Genomic DNA, 21,637 nt, shown 5'->3' on the forward strand with positions numbered 1-21,637 from the left:
TTAATACATGTTTATTATCGCTTCGTCAAATAATTTTAGTAAATCATCATAAATCCAAAAATTGTAGGCCACGGTTAGGCCTCAACAAATAATACCAATTAAATAACTTAAAACAAACAACCGAATGCTGAAAACAAAACTAATAAATACTTAATAAATTACTGCTATAATACAAGTTGAGATTTTATTAAAAAAAAGTCATTCTTAATCAAAATATACACTAGTTTTTTACACATTTATGCCAACGGTTAAATTTAGTGTTTATGCAAAAAGTGCAATAGAAACTATGTTATATAAGAGGACATGAGTCGTTTCATGAAAAAAGGAACCCTGAGAATGCTCGAGTATAAATGTGACGCTTAGCGATATAAGCACCAATCGTGTTTAGGGCCTTTTTTACAGGAAACGACACATTTACATTGCGTCTATATTATCGAAAAGGCCAGGCCTTTTACCAAATTAGCGACGAACCCTTAATCCTTAATCAGCGACATATCTGTGGTAGGAAAGTCATTTTACAAAATCATTCAATTGCACACCTGTTTAAATAAAGAGGCTTCTAAACGGGCCGTATTTTGACTGCAATACGTTGCCGGCAACTATTGGTGTCTGTCTCTACGTGTGAGTAAGAGAGGGACATCGATAGTTGCCGGCTACATCATCATTTTCCTTGCGTTATCCCGGCATTTGCCACGGCTCATGGGAGCCTGGGGGTCTGCTCTGATAAGTTGCCGGCTACATATTGCAGTGAAATAATGGCCCGTTTAAAAGCCCCTTAAAGTACATTATTGAATGACCTTACATTTCTAATAGATTACCGCAGATTAGCACAAGAGCTTGTCGCTTTTTACAGTAAATTCTTTAACGACAGAACTTATAGCACACTAACTTCAATAGTGCTACTTGAAATCCAACTTCCCGCTTATCGCAATAAAGTCTAAAACTTGGTCGCACATTATACACAGCAATCTATTACTCACGAATGAATAGCTACCTCAGTCGTTATTCAAAAATGAACTTTATACTCTCGTACATCTTTCAGTGCATTGTATGAATAGTACTTTTAAGATTTTCATTAATGAGTAAAGTAATTAAATACAAAATCAGTTCCTAAGATCCTACATGTAGCAGTCAGAAATCTACCTCTATATTACTTAGATGCCATTATGTAACTCTTTTAGCCCGTCAGTTTTATGTTTAGCGATTCTCACAATTATTTTGAAAACAATAAGAATTGAAAATTACTTTCGAAAATAGGTACATAGAATAATTTAGTGACAGAATTGCTAAACATTATTAGTGTTGTATATTGAAGGACATTAAATAAGTTAAGTATGTATAAATAGTACAAAGCAAAATATGTACGTTTTAGCTTATTTTCTATATAAATAATCTCTTTTTATACTGTGACTATACGATCCATCGCCAAATATATAAGCTGGTAACAAAATACTAAATCGTGGTAAAAATCTACTATAATCAGTTTGAATATAAAATCATGTTTCGTAATCTACGAAAATTCGTACATCAATAATTTACCGTTCGTATAAAAACAGTCTACTGTTAAAATATACAGAAACCTAACTTAGCTAAACCTTAGACTGGTATCCAGTCTCAATATACCGTTTTTATTTAAGGCTGGAATACAAGACTATAGTGTTTTTTAAACGTGTCTGTCAAAAGCCAATATATATAAATTTATTTACAATTATAAAATACCCATGAATTGCTCTTTGTAGTAGACGTAATACATTAAAAATAAAATAAGTGTCGACATTAATAATTTAGTGTAATAATAAAATAATACTGTTGTGATTTATTAGCAAGATAATGAGAGATAATTATATAAAATGTATTTATGAATATTTATGTGATTTTAAATCGATATTCTGAGTTGTTTCTTTGACTTCTTGCCAGTTCAATATCCATTTCATTTAATCTTCAAATAAATAAAAACTAGAACATGAATCATCTAAAACAGTTCTACCGAGAAAGTACATTAAGAATATGTAGTTTTATTATTTAGGATAAATAAAGATTGTTCTAAGATTTAGAGAAAATTCCCTTCGTATATCATTCTTAGCACGATTTTCTATAAAGAATAAAAACTGTTGTAAAATATAAAAGATTCGCACGAGATTCTGAGAGTATTTTAATCAACTTATCACAAACTAACCTCGACATTCTCGACAAGTTGAGATTAATTTCGAACGCGATTAATTAACATTATTTTTACCTTAACCGTTTTTTATTTTTTCTTAAACGTTGGGAAAAAAGGGGCTTAATTAGACGGCGCGAATTAGCACGCGATTTTTGTTAAATCGTCATCATTCTGTCTGTTGAGGACATCATTCAGCACACCAATCAAATACACTAATATAATGAAACTCACACCGTGTAAATAAGCCCTTAAATACAGAGGCGCTTGTATGATGTGTTTTTTATTTTTGCAAGATGTTAATTAATATTTTCATTTCAAACACACCATGTTAACGTTTAATAGATTAAATAACAATCAGTCCCACTTAACCTTACGAGGTCCAAGATTCGTTGAAGATCTAACTTTAAAAACAATTCAGTCGAAACATTAGCTCCTAACGCGTCGTAAACTTGCATTTATAATCTAGACACGGATAAAATACAGTTTGTGATGCTTTCTATTGACAATAATATCTGTTTAATGCAAATAATTATACATTAGGTCTTTAAGACTTAACACAATGCCTATTATGCGCGGCGCGTCATCGGACACATTGTCAGAATGTACGAATTTCTCTTTAGAAGACGACGTCTGACGTTTTTGATAAATATGGATGTTCGTGTGGATTTTTTGTCTTTTTAAATCGATGTAGGTTGACCTAAAATATAATTATTTATTTTAAGTAATCAGCACAACTAAAAAAACTATACAATGATTTACATTACAATGAAGATTCTTGCAATATCGCCTAGAAACCGCAAGGAAACATTTTGGCTAAGTAAACTATCACTAAATCGTTCCCTACAGCTTTGGTATACCCTGCACAGTACTACGCTAGGTCTGTAAGCAACCGACCAATGGACTTGGAATATTCATTTAAAGGCTATTTTTGTACAGAGTTACTTTAAAGTAAAAAAAAAAGATAGAATTGTATGGTAAAGTACCACTATAGAGGAGAAATAAACACAGTATTTAATTTGGTATTTCAGTTTGCTGTAAAGTTATGTACTTACATGTTATGTATAACATACTATATTTATGAAGTTTGGAAATGATATATTAGACACTTTTGTGATTATTATTTTAGAGAATCGGAATGTAAGTTCTGCCACTTGGGTAAGTTTTACTGCGGCACAGATTATAAAGTAATATACATAATTATGTTATGTAATAAAATTAAAGTAACTCTATCCAAAATCCTCATCAAAAAGCACAGCTAAATAGCGTCCGAAAAAAAAATACGCGTAAAGTTAATAATGTAAACCGGGCCGAGTCTACAAAATATGAGGTATATTTACTATCCTTGGAACACTTCACTTCCGAGTCGTAAAAACGTCTAAAAATGCACCGAGTTGAGGCAATTCGAACTTGTACTTGTTACTCAAACGATGTCTAAATGTTCGTTTATTCCCAGTCGTACGTGTACGTCTCGTTCGCGATGGACGTTCGGGACACGCAAACGATAGCTAGCTGACATCATTTGTGGCGAAGTTTAGTTTCATTTCTCCCTATGTCGCTCATTATAATTACGCGATTAGGGGCCCATTTCTCAAAACTGAAACTTACAAGCAGAAGTCTCTTTCCAACTTGTCATATTAGACATTGACAACCGCTTGTAAATTGTAACTTGTAGCTGGGCCATTTTTTTCAGTTGTCCGCCCCACTTTTTTGTAACATGGGTATTTTTTACGCGATTCATACTCAGAATCGCGAGGTCTTTCGATCCTGATAGGAGAAAAAAATGTCCCAAGATATCCATACATTTTTCAAACCTTCCATTCCGTTACCACCATACAAAATGTACGAAAAAACGGTAACGGAATGGAAAAAAACCTTGGGACACTTTTTTTCTCTTATTAGGGTTGAAACAGCTCGTGATTCTGAGTGGAAACCATATAAAAAAATCCAAATCAAAAAAAAAGTGGGGTGGACGACTTTGAAAAAAATTGTCTAGCTTCGAGAAATGGGCCCCTGCTCTGATTTTTGCTGAGCTAGTGAGATTTTTTATTATAAAAATTTAGACATCGTTTCGAGCTGGAACGAACTGACCTATTAGACTCTGGATCACGCGACGCCGCTGTCCTGGGCGTGGGCGCGCTTCTTATCTCGATGGTGGTCCGGGGTCGACTTGAGTATGTCGGGTTGGCCGTGCGAGGCGCGCGCGTCAGGTCTGTTAGATGTGGACGTGTGGGAGCTGAGGGTGAGGGTGGCATTGCGGTCGGAGCCTAGAGTCATAGTAGTGGTGTGAGAGTTGATGGTGTTGTGTGTGGTGTGGGAGTGCGAGTGCGCGTGCGGGTGGGGGAGCGTGGAGGGGGAGGAGTGCGAGTGTGCGGGGTGCGGGCGGCGCAGGCGCTCGTGCGGGCGCGTGAGCGAGTTCATCTGCGGCGTGCCGGGCTGGGTCGCCGGTGGTCGGGAGAGCGCGTTCTTGTAGTCCGCTATTAGGTGCGTTAGCTCCACCATCTGAAGAAAAATTAACATATTAACACATAAACGTGTACAAGTAACAATTTTTCCTAGTCTAAGCAGGGGCGGTTCACTCCGCGGCTCTATCGCCGCACTACAAGTGGCATGTACTTGAGGGGCCATTCAGTGGTGATAACCTTCGCGCAGCGTAATAGAATTCAATGTCGGCTGCTCGCGTACGGTCCGTTTGTTAATGTAGGTAAGAATTAAATAAGAAATAAATAAATATTATAAGACATTTTTAAACAGATTGACTGAGGCCCACGGTAAGCACAAGAAGGCTTGTGTTATGGGTACTCAGACAACGATATATATAATATATAAATACTTATATACATAGAAAACATCCACGACTCAGGAACAAATATTTGTGCTCATCACACAAATAAATGCCCTTACCGGGATTCGAACCCGGGACCGCGGCGCAGTAGGCAGGGTCACTACCGACTGCGCCTGACCGGCCGTCATAGAATGGTGACATTTTGTGAATATCAAAGGAGTGACCCTTCTGTACTTGTACTATTATATATTCTGTGGTCTAAGCCGGTTCAATAAGCCAAAATATGTCCCTTACTGTCAAAACTAATAGATATTATCGTGAGCGTTTGTGCATTCGGCTACGCACACTGAAACTCAGATAGAGTGTACAAACAGTTTTTTTTTTCGCAAATTCCTAACCAGATAACTCACCTTAGGTTTGTTGAGACTGATCAACATCTTATGCACGGGACTTGTTGCGTCGTCTGCGTCCGCATCGATCAGCATCATCAGGTCATCCTGTATCAATACAAACTTTATTACTTCCATTATTCTGTACTATAAAACTTATACTTTCGAGCAAAAGTGTTTAAGGTTATACATAAAAAATACTGAAAACAAAAACAGTTTACGTTGAAATAAACAAACATAATTATGTACACATAAGACGTATATAAGACGTTTCGGCTTAAATAAAAGGTGGATACAAAAAATGATATTTCAAAACAAAACTATGGAGGTAGGGTACTTCAAAATAATCTAGGTTCGAATACTGGCAAGGTCGCCATGAAGTGTGGCTAGCGCTCGAGCAGCCCGACGGGTAGGGTCACCATGAAGTATGTACCTACACCTCACTATGAAAAACATGAGAAACAAGCATAACGTTTTAAGTTAATTATGTACGAACCTGTAACCCTCCGAATAACCCAATAGAGCTGAGCGCGTAACGACCGATTACGGACATAGACGCTAGTTCTAACACAGTCACTCCGTCTTCTGACACCGCTAGCCACGCCATTGACAGGTCTGGCTGCTTTATCTGTACACAAAAAAAAGTTCTTTAAATAAAGTAATTAGAACTTGTAACTTACATACATTTTTGATTATGTTTTTTATTTCCGCTTCTCAAAGGTTGTCAGGAAGAGATCTCTGTTCTCTTCAGCGATAAAACTGCCTGAACTTGTAATCAATTATTTTTTCTCCACGATATACATATCGTCACTACTTTTAAAAAATCTCGTATCTCACGCTGTTCCTCAAAGTTAAAACGCAGTAAGTCTATATGCATTCCATACATACTTACTACAATTTTCTTTTCATTGACAGACGAAGATACAAGTTTTTTAAAAAGTAGTGACGATATTTTGCTGTGGTGTGTGTGAGTCTCTCTCTCTCCTCAGCATTATTATTCCCATCTGATTTTGGGGTCTGCTTTTCCTGTCCTTTCCTTCCACTTCGCACGATCGGACGTGTCGTCGACTGAAACGTCGCAGGCTCTCATGTCTTTTGCTATGGTATCTGCCCATCTCATCTTCGGTCTTCCTCTTCCTCGGGACCCAGCAATGCTCAGATCCATAGCAACGTTTCCTATGTACTCAGGAGGCCTTCTTTTCACGTGTCCATACCATCTCAGTCGACTTTCTTGTAGCTTATCGGCGATATCACGTACTCCGAGGCTACCGCGAACATGTTCATTGCGTATCCTGTCGAGCCTCGTTACTCCGCACATCCACCGAAGCATCTTCATTTCTGTGACTTGGACAGACCGGACATGTTCCTGCTTCATAGCCCACGTTTCACTCCCATAAGTTAGAACTGGTCTTATTATGCTTTTATAGACAAGGCCTTTAAGCTTCACAGGCATCCTCCGGTCGCAGGTAACACCCGTCACTTCACGCCACTTTAGCCAGGCAGCGGCGATACGGTGCTGCAAGTTCCCTTCCAAATTTCCTGAAGCATGTAACATGGTACCCAAGTATTTGTATTCGTCACATCTAGTGACTTGTTGTCCATCGATAACGAGAGGGTCTTCAAGTTGGTTGGGTTTGTTACACACCATGTATTGGGACTTGGAAATACTTAGCATTAGCCCACCCGCTAATGTGTGTGTGTGAGTATTCTATCTATTTATCTATAAATTTGCCACTACCAACGGGGGTTATCAGAAGTAATTTTATTTTACATCTTGTGTCGCTATTTATAGGTTTCCTTAGCTTTTAAATAATAGTAACTTGAAACCAAATGTCTCAGATTTTTTTTTCAGTATAGTGTTTCAAAATATATCGTACATTGGATCTGTGTCAGCTACAAGCCGATAATCGGCAGGAAGCTACGCAGGATCAGGATAAATGGGGTGCTCTCGTTTGGAGGCCAAGATTCTCTTTGGATCGCAGCCATAATAATTAGTTAGTCAGGTAGACTTTAAAATTGATTAAAAGCTGAGTGATAACGTACCCTCGCCTGGAAGAGCGTGGCCCCAAAGAACGGCCACTTCCTTGTGCAGTTGAGGTAGATCCGCACGCAGTCCGCCGTACTCCGCCCTTTCAGCGCCGTCCATTTGCTACGTAGCTTATCCTCCACTTCCCTATAGGAATAACCAAATACAACTGTGGTGAATAAATCAACTTTTTTATAAGTTACATACCTAATACCTATCTTATTTGGTCGTTTCCCACTAGTTTAAACATTGGGAAATAATACAGAACACACCATGATTCGTGATTTCATCATCATCGTCATATCAGCCCTTTATCGCCCACTGCTGGGCATAGGCCTCTCTTCTAGTACGCCACCACACCTCGGACACTGGCGATCAAATATATTGAAAGAGGCGCATTCCTAGCACACAGTCTTAGCTCGTGTAGGTGAACGCGTACTATGCTTGTATGAGTGAAATATGACAGGTCGACTGTTCGTGTTTTTGACAGGCGGTAACTGTGAGGTAACCGAGAGGGGGTGGGCGGTGCTTTCAGTAGCAGTACGACAGTTCTCTTTATTATACTGTGACGCCACTTCTCCCGGTCCTGGGCTAGTCTCATCCAGTTGTGACCCGCTATTTTCCGGATGTCTTCATTTATTACTGTCTATGTGCGCACCAGTCATTCACCTAGCGAATGTTGCTTATTCACTAGGTGCATGACCCGTGCTGAGCTCAGGCGTTTTTATGTTCAATATTATGGAGTCAAATTCGTTTCAAAGACTGCCGTCATGGCGTTAACTTTTGACATTTCATACGACTAATTTTGTACTTGCTACAATCAACGCCTCTCTTACACCCGCGTTGATAATAAAGTGGACGTGTAAGTCCCTTTGGGAGCTTTGGGATCTTTGGGTCATGTATGTGCTCCATGTCTAGCAGTGCCATTGATAGCCAGCTGGCTACCACTAGTATATAGTTACTGTCACTGCCCACCATGACCTAAGGTGTCGAAACATGGACGCTCACTGAAAAGGCTGTGCATACGATTCGAGTTGCACAGAGCCATGGAGCGTGCCAGGCTCGGTAAGATTCAAGATCGGGTGAGGAATGCCGAGATCCGTCGTCGCACAAGGTGCAAGAGCACGTGGGTTTCGTCATTACCAAACTAAAATGGAGTTGGGTGGGACATGTTGTTAGGCAGAGTGCGAGTTTTAGTCCATAAAATGTTAATAGAATGGTGGCCGCTCACAGATGTAAGAAGCGTTTGGCATCCGTTAGCTCGTCACAACTGGATGAGACTAGGTCAGGAGTGTCAGGACCGGGACAAGTGGCGCGTACTAGAAAAGAGGCCTATGCTCAGCAGTGGGCAATAAAGGGCTGATTGATGATGATAATTACTGTAGCTCACCTGAGTTCGTCGTTGCTGAGCGTGGCCCGGTACCGGTAAGGGTAGAAGCGATGCGGCAGCGGCTGGTTGTGTGTGCTACTGGAGGCGCTGTAGTCGCTCATGTCTAGTGGAGCCACTAGTAGCCGGCTGGCTACCACTAGTGTATAGTTACTGTAGCTCACCTGAGTTCGTCGTTGCTGAGCGTGGCCCGGTAGCGGTAAGAGTAGAAGCGGTGCGCCAGCGGCTGGTTGTGTGTACTGCTGGAGGCGCTGTAGTCGCCCATGTCTAGTGGAGCCACTAGTAGCCGGCTGGCTACCACTAGTGTATAGTTACTGTAGCTCACCTGAGTTCCTCGTTGCTGAGCGTGGCCCGGTACCGGTAAGGGTAGAAGCGATGCGCCAGCGGCTGGTTGTGTGTGCTACTGGAGGCGCTGTAGTCGCCCATGTCTAGTGGAGCCACTAGTAGCCGGCTGGCTACCACTAGTGTATGGTTACTGCAGCTCACCTGAGTTCGTCGTTGCTGAGCGTGGCCCGGTACCGGTAAGGGTAGAAGCGGTGCGCCAGCGGCTGGTTGTGTGTGCTGCTGGAGACGCTGTAGTCGCCCATGTCTAGTGGAGCCACTAGTAGCCAGCTGGCTACCACTAGTGTATAGTTACTGCAGCTCACCTGAGTTCGTCGTTGCTGAGCGTGGCCCGGTACCGGTAAGGGTAGAAGCGGTGCGCCAGCGGCTGGTTGTGTGTGCTGCTGGAGGCGCTGTAGTCGCCCATGTCTAGTGGAGCCACTAGTAGCCAGCTGGCTACCACTAGTGTATGGTTACTGCAGCTCACCTGAGTTCGTCGTTGCTGAGCGTGGCCCGGTACCGGTAAGGGTAGAAGCGGTGCGCCAGCGGCTGGTTGTGTGTGCTGCTGGAGGCGCTGTAGTCGCCCATGTCTAGTTGAGCCATTAGGGCGCCTAGTTCCGCGGCTAACTCTCTTGTTACTGGGAACCGGCCGGCTACCACTGAAACAATATTCCCATTAATTATATTAATAGGTATTAAAATTCTTTGGTTTACTTTACAAACATGGCCACAACAATTAATATGATCGACGCCCTGGAACATTGGGTCACCTACCTACCTACTTGTATTAATGCATCAAAAGTCTGACATCACCTATTTTAATAATGATGTCAGCTAATAAGCGGATACTAAAAATATTTCAAGGACACAAAAACGCAAATTGATCATCTAGGAACACTAACTGTTCGAAACTAGGTTCATTTTCTTTACAATCAAAATGTATCCAATGTAAGTTTCTGGTTGTAAATTAAACAAGGGCTATACGAGCCCAGCTTCTTGTAAGAGGCAATTTATGAACTGACCTTGTTGGTTAACTTGGTAGCAGAGTAACAACCGCTCCTTGTCCGTTTCGGTCCGCACTGAGCTCTTGAAATAGAGCCTGTTTCTGTACGTCAGTCGGATCACTCGAGAATTCTCGAACTTTCCGGAACCTTTCTCTCGGAGCGCCGTCTCCCATTTTGATATTACGTCGCATAGCTGAAAATTAATATATTGTTATAAAAGGATCTATGCTGTGCATGTGTGAATAAAGTAAAGTGTATAAGTACATAATAACATTAATAACATGACATAACAAGACGACCGGTCTGGCTCAGTCGATAGTGACCCTGCCTGCTAAGCCGCGGTCCTGGGTTCGAATCCCGGTATAAGGGCATTTATTTGTGATGAGCACAGATATTTGTTCCTGAGTCATGGATGTTTTCTATGTATATCATGGGTGTTTTCTATGTGTATGTATGTATTTATAGTATGTATATCGTCGCTTAGCGCCCATAGAAGCTTTGCTTAGTTTGGGGCTAAGTTGATCTGTGTAAGGTGTCCCCAATATTTATTTTATTTATTTATTTACATATATTGATGTTTGCATATAATCATGAGAATCATTTCTGTTCTAATACCCCAAGAGCTATCCGGTCTCGCTACTACTGGGAAAATAACTTAATTCAATAACAGTACTTTTTATGTCACCAAAAATTGAGTTTGGTAATTTGATATAGTTTTTTTAGTTAAGCCACCAAAATTTGTGACAAGAAACGTATAATATAATAAAAAAAAGATTATTTTAATTCACTAAAAATCAGGCGAATATAGTATCAGGACTTTTGTTTTAAATTCGACTACTTTAATTTATGACCTTTATAACACATTAAGAAACCACCTATTTTTGTGAATGATACTTTGTAGTAACAAAAAGCGGAGTAATTAAATTAGTTATGACACAAGCAATAAAAGGACAAGTGAAGTTATGGTTGTTTTGTATCTACATTATGTGTTGAAACCCTATTTCTGCTGAAACCACCCTAAAAACAAAACGGAAGTTCAGTATTTTACTAGCTCGGAATAACATTCAGGGCAAAAATTATATCAGCAAAAAAATTGGAACAGACTTTTCGTTAAGATCAAAATAAAGAAGAATAAAAAATAATCCACCTTTAAATGCACGCCAAGAAGCGCTAAAACCTGTACTGAAAGAAGTATTTTCATATTTTTCATTTACCTACAAACTCTACTATTGACGATGTCATTTTCTGCATTATTTCAAAAGTTAGTTATTCATTCGTATTTTCATTACATCGCGGTATAATAATATATTTCACCAACTTTACTATCGCTTAAATAGCTCAGTTATCAGTAGCGTAAGACGATGGGCGCGCTCCTGACCTGACGTCGTGGGTTCGATCCTCGGCAGTGGAAATCTTTTATTTCTTGTTATTATTTTTTTATCTTTTATACCCTTATCAAACCTCTTTTTAAATATTGTTTTTTTTTTAGTATTAGATTTACAACCCATTTCATTGAAATTTTGTTAGACACATGTAGTGCAATAAGTTTAAAAATTGTCTTTCAGTATTAGTATTGATTGAAGGTAATCTAAGGTTCAACATCGTTCCTACTAACCGCAATACTCTGTCTTAGCTAACCATCGACCATTACAAATGTACAGTGACAGTTGTCCGGTATGACTCATAGATTTATATATTATTAAGCTAGATTGAGTTGTTGGGCCAAAAAGTGTGTCCACATGAGAGGGTAAAGTTGGGGCTGGTGTCCCTCTCGCACTTATTGCCACTGTCAAAATTATTTGAATGACGTCATCACTGTCATTATTTGGGGATACCAGTCAATATTCAAAGTTACTACCAAATCTACTAATACCGAATTAAAGGTTTTTTTAAATTGCGCAAATCTTTGGTTTTATGGCTTCATAATAATGACTTACCAATTCATTACAAGGTATTAATAATATTAATATCCTTGCCTCGATATAATACAAAAATAATTTAAGAAGTTTATAAACTTAGTTATCATACAGGTAAAAATACTACTACTATAGTAATCTCTTTAACACTGGTCACACGTGCGAGAGGGACACCAGCCCCAACTTTGACCCTCTCATGTGGACACACTTTTACTAGTCTGATAAGAACGCCTTTCTGCACCGGTGATAAAGTTCAATTTAGTATGGCAAAAAAAGTGTGAGCTCAGTCCCTATTGAAAATCCATGGTATGACTCAATGAAAAATTGGCTAAATAGTAATCAGAAAACAAGCAAAAAGGGTAGAATATATTTCTATAAGTTATTTCTTTGGATTACATTACAAAATAAATGTATTATACATTATAATACTCGTTGTAATTGTATAGATTTAAATAAATAATTTTATTAGTTCAAATTAATGACCGTCAAGGAACAAAAACTATTGAGTCGCTATTAGACCGTTTTCACATTATCCGATCCGATAACGGATGTCGGAAGGATATCAATAGAAGAATCCAAGATTCCGCCTGTAATGTATGGAATATCGGTCCGACATCCGATATCGGATCGGATAATGTGAAAACGCACTTAGGTCTACATTTTACACTTTTTAAAACCAAGATTAATTAGAGTCAGTTGTATGGTCGGTATGTAGTGTAAATAAAAAGTCGAAAAGTCGTAGGTCCTTTCTATACTTTTTGCTATGTATTTTATATTTCAATAGGTAGGCTTTTGTACCCATATTACAGTACTTTCAATATGTGCTATCCTACAATTAAATTTGAACACTCGCGTAGACACTTCTAATATTATTTGAATGGCATTACCAACATTAAATCTCCTTTTGAAAATAAATTTTAAAGAATATCCCACTATCAGATCAGAGCCACTGGTATTTAATTTAAAACAAATGCCTATAATAAATAAATCCGATTACCCCTTTGGGTTGTCTGCTGTCGAATTTAATTATTTTCATAGAAAATATTTTAATTTGTATCTTTCCAGCTCGAGATTTTGGAAGCCCTGTAAATTTTTCTTTGTGACAACAAGATATGACATTTATTTCAGGAAATTTACACATACAAACATTACATACATTTATTGTAATAAACGGAGTACAAGTGACCAAGATAAAGATGATACAGTAGGGTATTTTTAAAGTTTATGTAATGAAGAAGTAAAATTGCGGCCTTTTTAGGTATTTCTATTTATGGAATAAATTGGAAATATCTAATACATACATACTTATTATATATTGGTAGCGGCTCCATTCATTCAATATTCGTTCGCAATTCATTTTGACATATAAGTCATTTGAGCATATTATGACAAAAGGTATTTTGATAAAGAGTTTTTAGTGTGTCGCAGTTCCATTTGCAATTTTGATACCTAGGTTTTTATACACTAAGTTGGTTATGATATGAACGATTTTTTTCCTAAGCAGATAAGAATTTAACGTTATTAGCATCAACAAGAATGTTATAAATGCAATTTAGACCCAGATTTTTAAAACATTTTTGTTATGAATTATGCGTCCTTGTATTTAATGTCATTGCAGTAGCTTGTACTCATTAATTTCTAATATAAATAAAACAGTAAAAATGAATTAACAAAACTGTAATATCTACGTATGCGACGACTGAGATTTGAACTCGTGACCTGTGGCTATCTAACGATAATCGCCGGGGCTATACCTGGCCGTGACATATGGGTCGAAATTAGACTTTGCATAGCTTTCGCGTGTTTGTAACAAGCGTTGCTTCAACGATTCTGAAGAATGGAAAAATACATTTCACAAGATGACGGAGATCTGTCAAATGGTAGAAGAGAAAAACGTGAGATAGATGTATGTACTGACAAGTATATACTCTTTTCGACGACTGTCAAATCGCATGCCTAAAATAAATATGTAATTTTTTTAATTACTTTGGACTTTATTATCGGTGGGAAACGTCTGTTTTTAATCTACCTAAAATATTACTTATGTAGAAACAGGCATGTAATGAGGAGGAACACTCAAAGGATATGACAGATGGCGCCACCCTATTAGTCCGTGAGAAGTGAGAGCGAGAAGCTGATAAACTATGTTTTTTTCTCTCTCTCACATATGAATGACAGTGACATGCCTAGACTCTTGCATAGGCGCCGCCTGGCGGGGTAAAATGTCAGTGTGCCTCCTCATTTACGTTAATGTGTAATAGAAGAACAGAATAAAAAGCATGCGACACGGCTCATCACCTACTCTCGGCCCAGCTCCACTGGCGTGGTGGTGTGCCATATGGATTCCTAAATGTAAGATACTAAGGTCCAAACCAAACCACGCAAAAAAAGTAAATAATTATATTATTAAATTAAAGTTTTAAATAAAGGTCAAACTTATTGGGTGGATTATCATGCTGTTAAATAGGGACAATAAAAGTCAACCTCGTACTATTATCTGTTTCGAATTTGCCCGGTCAAATATTTAGATTTTTTTATTTCCATATAAATATGTTGGTGGTTTTTATATGTTAAATATCTGAAAAATTATGTGCATTTCATTTCTGCTTAAAAATATCTGTTATTATATCAGCTCTAGAGCACGTTAGACAAAATTCAAAAATTCTATATCAATAAAAATAGTCTTATTTCCCGTCATATGTATAGGTGGCTTCGGGTTCTAAACCTTAAAACGGATTTTTTTCTACATGTTTCCACCATTAAATTACTGTTAGGTATTTTGCTGAAAGAAAACGCTTATTTTCTGGGCGTAGTTTTTTTTAATATCTTCCATTCCAAACTATTGGTGGATTCGAAAATATAGGTTTTTTAAATTGCGATTAAGCGCTGTATATGAAATAAAACTACTGTTATAGAATTATTTTCAAAAATATCGTACCGGTCTTAGGCTATAAATGAGTATCAAAATCAAGGATAAAACAATTTGAATACGTATGATTTTAAACACTAAATCTTTACCAAAACGAATGGAAACAGTGGTTGTCATAGTGGTTTTCGGGGTTCCTAACCCCGAAAACCCTATAATCGACTCCTTTGTACTTTTCAAATGACTTTTTTTGCTCAAACAGACTATAAGAAATAGCTTTACCTTCTTATCGGGTTTGATGTGATGTTCCAAATCCTTTTCTATAGGGTCGTCGCTGAATAGTGCGAAGCCCGAAGCAGTGGCTTCCCGGCAGCCCAGCTCCGTGCTTAGCGTCGCCAGGAACTCTTCCACCGTCGTCGACCCGTCGAAACTTATCACCTGGTTACAATAAGACGTGTATTAGAGTAGTGATATGAGGATGTGACAGGTGTGTAAATAGAATATCTATCTTGTTAGTATATGGTTGTATGTACTAAGTTAAAGAAGGGCTCGATATCTATTCATCATCATCATCATCATCATCATATCAGCCCTTTATCGCCCACTGCTGAGCATAGGCCTCTCTTCTAGTACGCCACTTGTCCCGGTCCTGAGCTAGTCTCATCCAGTTGTGGCCCGCAATTTTCCGGATGTTTCTTCTATATAAATAAAGTTCTGTGATCTTGTTAGTATATGGTTGTCGTCCACCCAACGAGCCAACGGATGCCAAGCGCATCCGTTGGATCTATTAGATAACGGAAAGTGTAATATTTCACCGACTCAAACTATCAATTTTACATTATTTTGACGTTTTTCTTGAAAGCACCCTTAAAACACGGAGTGCTCAATACAAACTTAGAGATACGTTAGAGAGACGATGAGATACGATAGAGAGACCTTAAAGTAAGATCTTGGTCCATTCGTCAGGGTTTGCCCTCGCGCCCTTCGAGTCTATTTAACCGAAAAACTAGAATTTGCCGACCATTTTTAAGATGAAGAGTAAGTCACAGTGGTGACAAAGCTTGCTGACAGCAGCATAGTTGTGTTTAGATGTAGTTTTGTATACCTGTGGCCCGTTTCTCGAAAGGTACAAGCCATGTATTACAAGTGTGTTTCCATGACAACCCATACGATTTGACAGTTCGCGCACTTGTAATACAAGGCTTGTACCTTTCGAGAAACGGGCCCTAAAACTATCAATTTTACATTATTTTGACGTTTTTCTTGAAAGCACCCTTAAAACATTCTTATAACACGGAGTGCTCAATACAAACTTAGAAATACGTTAGAGAGACGATGAGATACTATAGAGAGACCTTAAAGTAAGATCTTGGTCCATTCGTCAGGGTTTGCCCTCGCGCCCTTCGAGTCTATTTAACCGAAAAACTAGAATTTGCCGACCATTTTTAAGATGAAGAGTAAGTCACAGTGGTGACAAAGCTTGCTGACAGCAGCATAGTTGTGTTTAGATGTAGTTTTGTATACCTGTGGCCCGTTTCTCGAAAGGTACAAGCCATGTATTACAAGTGTGTTTCCATGACAACCCATACGATTTGACAGTTCGCGCACTTGTAATACAAGGCTTGTACCTTTCGGAATATGTAACTAGATATGTAGGTAAATAATAGTTGTTTTCTATACCTGGTAGGTGTTATTGAGCATGTGCACGGGTATCGCGTGCGGCAGGCAGTGGTGGTAGGGGTTCTTGAGCAGGATGGAGAGCACCTCCATGCGTGAGGGCTTGTCCTCGCGGTCTCCGAGTCTTTTTAACCGACAAAGATTACTTCTCGTCCATTTTTGCGAGAAAAACTTTGGACGGAAAGTCGCAGTGATCTGAAGTCTCTTTGCCAGATATGTAACTAGAAGTTTAGGTATATAAAAGTTGTTTTCTATACCTGGTAGGTGTTATTGAGCATATGAACGGGTATCGCGTGCGGCAGGCAGTGGTGGTAGGGGTTCTTGAGCAGTATGGAGAGCACCTCCATACGTGAGGGCTTGTCCTCGCGGCCTCCATTGCGGATGGTTCGCTCCAAAGCGCGCGAGCAGTACGCTGCGTATTTTCCGCATTCCGTTCTGGAAAATTTTAACCTGTTTTCATCTGGGGATCTTTTTCACAGGAGGTATATCGAGAGACAAAACATTTTTGGGAGATGCAAGCACACATTGCTAAGTTTCAGGCTTCTAAAGCCGTGTAATGTGTGACCTCTTGGTCAAAGCCGCCTAGCTTCTTAGATATAGCATAGACTAGAGAATTTTCGAACAGTAACGCGGCGGCCGAGTGATCTAGTGATATGCAAGTTCGCCGCATAAATTGAAGATAAGGATTCGATTCCCAGCTCGGTTGCCGACAGACTTGGTAGCGTTTTATTTGGTGTATGGTATCTATTTAAGTTAAAACTTGGAACTGGTGGAAATAAGTATATCTGCACCGATAGCATGGTAGCGCGATAACAATATAACGTCAAGCCGTCCCTATCGCACTTCCAAATATAGTTGACTCTCGATAATTCGAAGGACCTACCAAAATAATACGAATTATAGAGGTTCGAATTATCGCAAGTTTGAAATAACATGAGTCGACTGTGGTGCGAAAAGGACGTCCTGACGTTGTATCATTTGCCTGCCTACCAGGCAGCCAGTCATGGTCGCGCGATAAATGATATAACATCAGGCCGTCCCTTTCGCACTATTTGTAAGTGCGATAGGGTCGGCCTGATGTTTTGTCGTTTATCGCGCGATCATGCTATCGGTGCTGGTTTAGGATGGGGTCTTATGGGCTCAAATGAGGCAATGAGTTTCAGTCATGCCCAAAACAGTATTTTTTTAAGTTTTAAATATATTCTAAGTTTTCTGTAAAATAACAAAAACACTTATCATTGAAATAAGGTTAGATAGGTACTCACTTGGAGTCAGAATGCCTGCTAAGATGTAGCTTCAGGTACCACAACAGCCTGTTGTTCCGTGGCACAAACAGACTGACTGCTAATGCTAACAACTGCCATCCTTGTACGAAGCTGTACGTTGGTGGGTTACTCTTGCAATCCACTGAGAGGAGGGGCGCCTGTAATGTTCCATGGATTAGGCACAGTTGTGATTTTACATACAAGTTTGGTTTTAAATGTTAAAAAAAAACAAAATTTATGTGTTTTTGTCATCAAATACATTTACAAGTTCATACATTTTATTCAAAATCAGCAGTTAGCCGACAGGTCAAAAACACATTAATTTTGCATTTACATCAAGATAATTCTTAATTAATAATTTGTTAGTTCTCAGTTACATTTACTTAGTATCGCTTTTCTCACTTTTGCTTCATTCTAATTTGCGAATAAGTAAATAATATATTGGCTTCTTTTTCTCACATTAATTTCTTACATAACGCGTGGAATATTTTAAAATAACGCCATCTATCGGACGGTGCACGCTTTTAAATTTCACATTGGTAACAACGCCACCTATCGTTCGTGTGCGGAACTACACACACTAGCAACCGCCATATTAATTACACCGCCATCTATGACCAGCATTCACAACCACGTCCTCACATAGTTAACCCCGCCATCTATGTATTATCAGCGGAACTACGTGTACCTGTATGGAGCTGGGCGAGCCGCCGCTTGGCGCAGTGTCGCTCTTGTTGTCGCCGCCGACGGACGCGGCGCCGGTGTCGCACGTGAACAGCGATTGCGTCGCGCATAGTAGCAGTTGCTGTACAAATGAAATGTTGGTGGTCTATGGGAGGCTACTGGGGTAATTTAACTACCATCTTAATATAATTTGCCCGTTAGAGAGAATTAAAAATTGCCTTGGGTAGGTAGCTTGTTAATTATTAATACATTTCGTGATTGGACAGGGAGTCTAATTAACAAAGACGATAGGGACCCTTATTGTGAATTAGATTAACTATTTAGACCTTTTTGTCCTTTTTAAACATATACATTGACATGTGTAGTCAGTAATAAACACTTTCAACTTACTTATATTGCATAAAATGTTTGATATGCTTATAATTATATGTACACTGAACATAGAAATATTGTGATTGTACAGTTTCCACATGATATGCATCAAGGATCTGTGACACAAATATACTTCGGGACACAAGTAGCAAACAGGACGTGGACTTTACCAATGTAACATGACAAGTCAATTATAGTGTGCTTTAGGGATTTAAGGAATAAAACAACTTTGCCATTTTATTAATACGATCACATACTACTTTTCTTAAGGAGCAGGAAAACATCAAAACAGAAATAAAATAAAAACTAATTTTCAAAAATAGATCGGTACCATTCCGTTTGCGGAAAGTCGGCAACGCGCATGTAACAGCTCAAGAATTGCAGACTGAGAGATGAGACTGCTTACCATCAGGCGGGCCGTATGCTTGTTTGTTACCAACGTAGTATTAAAAAACAATTAGGAACTAAAAAAATACGAATGTAGCGATTGTGGCACCATCTAGTTCAGAGTTGCACAGACTTGTTGCTAACCCTTTCATATGCCCTAAATAATTATTTTGTAACATAGTTCAGGGTTTTAAATTCGAACATTAAAACAGCAACAAACGCATCCTGTCGCCTGTGTAAAGATAACATTCTCTCGGAGGCTAAAATGCTTGATAGGAATTTTTGTATTATTGTAAATAAAATAGATAGTGTCAGAACCCACCCATTTCTAAAAGTACAGATTTTGATAATACATAATAGTTTTCTGTACATCAGTTAGTGCCAGTGCTATATGCTATCGTGTCTTACTGTCTTGTGCTTTTAAATATACCCAATACACCATCCTCTAGCTTATTCCACCCAGTGAGTATATACAGATGTAACGTATCACCTGAGTATATCTATATGATTCAGTGCAACTGCATAGTATGTGTGCGAATAGTGTTCGGAAAATTTACATAAATATAAATCAGTGTTAAACATTATTAGTGATTTTACTGCACAATGCAAAAAAATGACTAGTAGCATTCGCTTGTATTGTATTATGAAATAGGCCCCAAGTTTGCTTTTAGTAGTATATGGCCACTACTATGAAAAAATCTCTTGTTTCACACTGCTGTTCCAAGTTAAAACGCAGTAGCGTATGTAAAATCATTACCAACATAAGTTATTTATTAGCCGGGTCCCTCGGAGGAAATATAGACTGGAGTAGCCTTTCAGTTACTTACCCCTCTGCCAAAAAACTTGAACAAATGTTCATAAAGTCACGTAAATACAATTTCACAATCGATTCATGCTCATTCACAGAATCGCCACGACACATATCACTGGTAATTAAAAATGCCCGCGTGTGCTCTGAACACTTGTAATAAGCGCTCAAATACCTCAAGTTTGCAAAAAGATGGCATAATATTCCATTTGTAAGTAATTTTAATATTGTTATATTACTGTTTTTATTATCTAAATGATAATATTTTTGTCATACGTCATCGAATATCGATTTATGTGATCGAATGCAATCGATTTGAAATTTGTTGGTGGGTAGAAATTACGTCACGAACACTCCCCACGAGACTTCGATTTTTTGCTGTTTAAGAAGTTACCTAATGTGGTTTACAATAGGGTCGATATTTATATATCAATTTATTCATAAAAAGACGCACTCCCCACGAGACTTCATTTATATATTTTGTAAGAATTAACCTAATTTCAATTAGAATAGAGCATATAATAATATTGACATCGTAATGAGACATTGATCATCATAATGAGCATGTGTTATTTTTTATCATAATGTGCGTGTGTATTGACAATAATATTTTTTGCATTTGTGAGTACTCCTTTACATGTGTTATTTCCTCACCTCCCGCGAATCTTGGCAGAATTATTTGTACGTAGACGCAACATGAAGGCTACTCCAGTCTATATTTCCTCCGAGGCCGGGTCCACACGCCTCGCGAGGAAAATGTCCGTGCTCATGCGCACAAGTTTGCCTCGCCCGAGCAAATTTGCTCAGCAAGATGGCGGCCCTTGGTCAGCTGTTCAAAACGGTTCTGCACGAGAGCACATATTTATTGCCGAGAATCGTAAATTATTTACTTTTTAATCCTTATTCAAAAGAAAATGTGAAAACCACGAATTACGTGCCACAGAAATAAATATGTGTAGAACTTTTGTTTTTCAAAAAACAAATTTAGTATGGGTTGGCACATTGTTACTGGCGAATTCTCAATGTAAATTGAGACTCCAGTGCCTGTTAAGATCTATTCTTATGGTTGACAACATTTCATATTTTTGAGTACTACTTTTAATTGTTTGGTTTGAAAGAACTCAATACTAAAAGATACACGTATTTTTTTATTTTTCCAAAAACTGCAATTTTAATGAGAAATTCCCTTTTTATTACTGCTTCGAGCAGAAAGAGCGTAAGTTACAAACGTCAAGACACAGCTTCGTGACGTCACATGTGTTGTTTCATACACCTAAGAAAACGACAAAATCATTCCTAAAAAAAAAGTTTTAACAGTCAGCTTAAACAGTCCGGTATGTCTGACTGTCAAGTGTCACTGTCAACCACTAGTGAATGACTACGAATCATAGACTAAGCCATGAATTTTTTAATATCTTTGCTACGAACTGTGACAAGTTTCACTGTCAAACTCAAGCGACATCCCAACTGGAAGATTTTATGATATAGTGGCAGCTCTAAATCAGCTATTTGACGTCACTTCCCCTTTAAACTATTTTTAAGATTTTTTATACTAAAAATGCGGAAAAAAAAAATTAAAAAAATGATTTATG

At 38.5% G+C, this 21,637-nt stretch overlaps 1 protein-coding gene across 1 annotated transcript in view; it reads right to left on the reverse strand.

The window, feature by feature from the left end:
• Positions 1-4,082: 4,082 nt before the first annotated feature.
• Positions 4,083-21,637, reverse strand: part of LOC125235104 (uncharacterized protein CG43867) — a 182,046-nt gene continuing 164,491 nt past the window's right edge. Inside the window, exons 19-28 of the mRNA XM_048141538.1 lie at positions 18,483-18,599; positions 17,795-17,952; positions 16,787-16,964; positions 15,135-15,290; positions 10,089-10,263; positions 9,554-9,725; positions 7,376-7,505; positions 5,829-5,960; positions 5,354-5,440; positions 4,083-4,660 (exon numbers count right to left, since the gene is read on the reverse strand). Of these exons, the coding sequence (XP_047997495.1) occupies positions 4,265-4,660; positions 5,354-5,440; positions 5,829-5,960; positions 7,376-7,505; positions 9,554-9,725; positions 10,089-10,263; positions 15,135-15,290; positions 16,787-16,964; positions 17,795-17,952; positions 18,483-18,599 (1,701 nt within the window). The 3' untranslated portion in view covers positions 4,083-4,264. The remainder of the gene's footprint in view (positions 4,661-5,353; positions 5,441-5,828; positions 5,961-7,375; positions 7,506-9,553; positions 9,726-10,088; positions 10,264-15,134; positions 15,291-16,786; positions 16,965-17,794; positions 17,953-18,482; positions 18,600-21,637) is intronic.

The sequence above is a fragment of the Leguminivora glycinivorella genome, chromosome 17 (assembly GCF_023078275.1).
Source record: "Leguminivora glycinivorella isolate SPB_JAAS2020 chromosome 17, LegGlyc_1.1, whole genome shotgun sequence".
NCBI classification, from domain to species: Eukaryota; Metazoa; Arthropoda; class Insecta; order Lepidoptera; family Tortricidae; genus Leguminivora; species Leguminivora glycinivorella.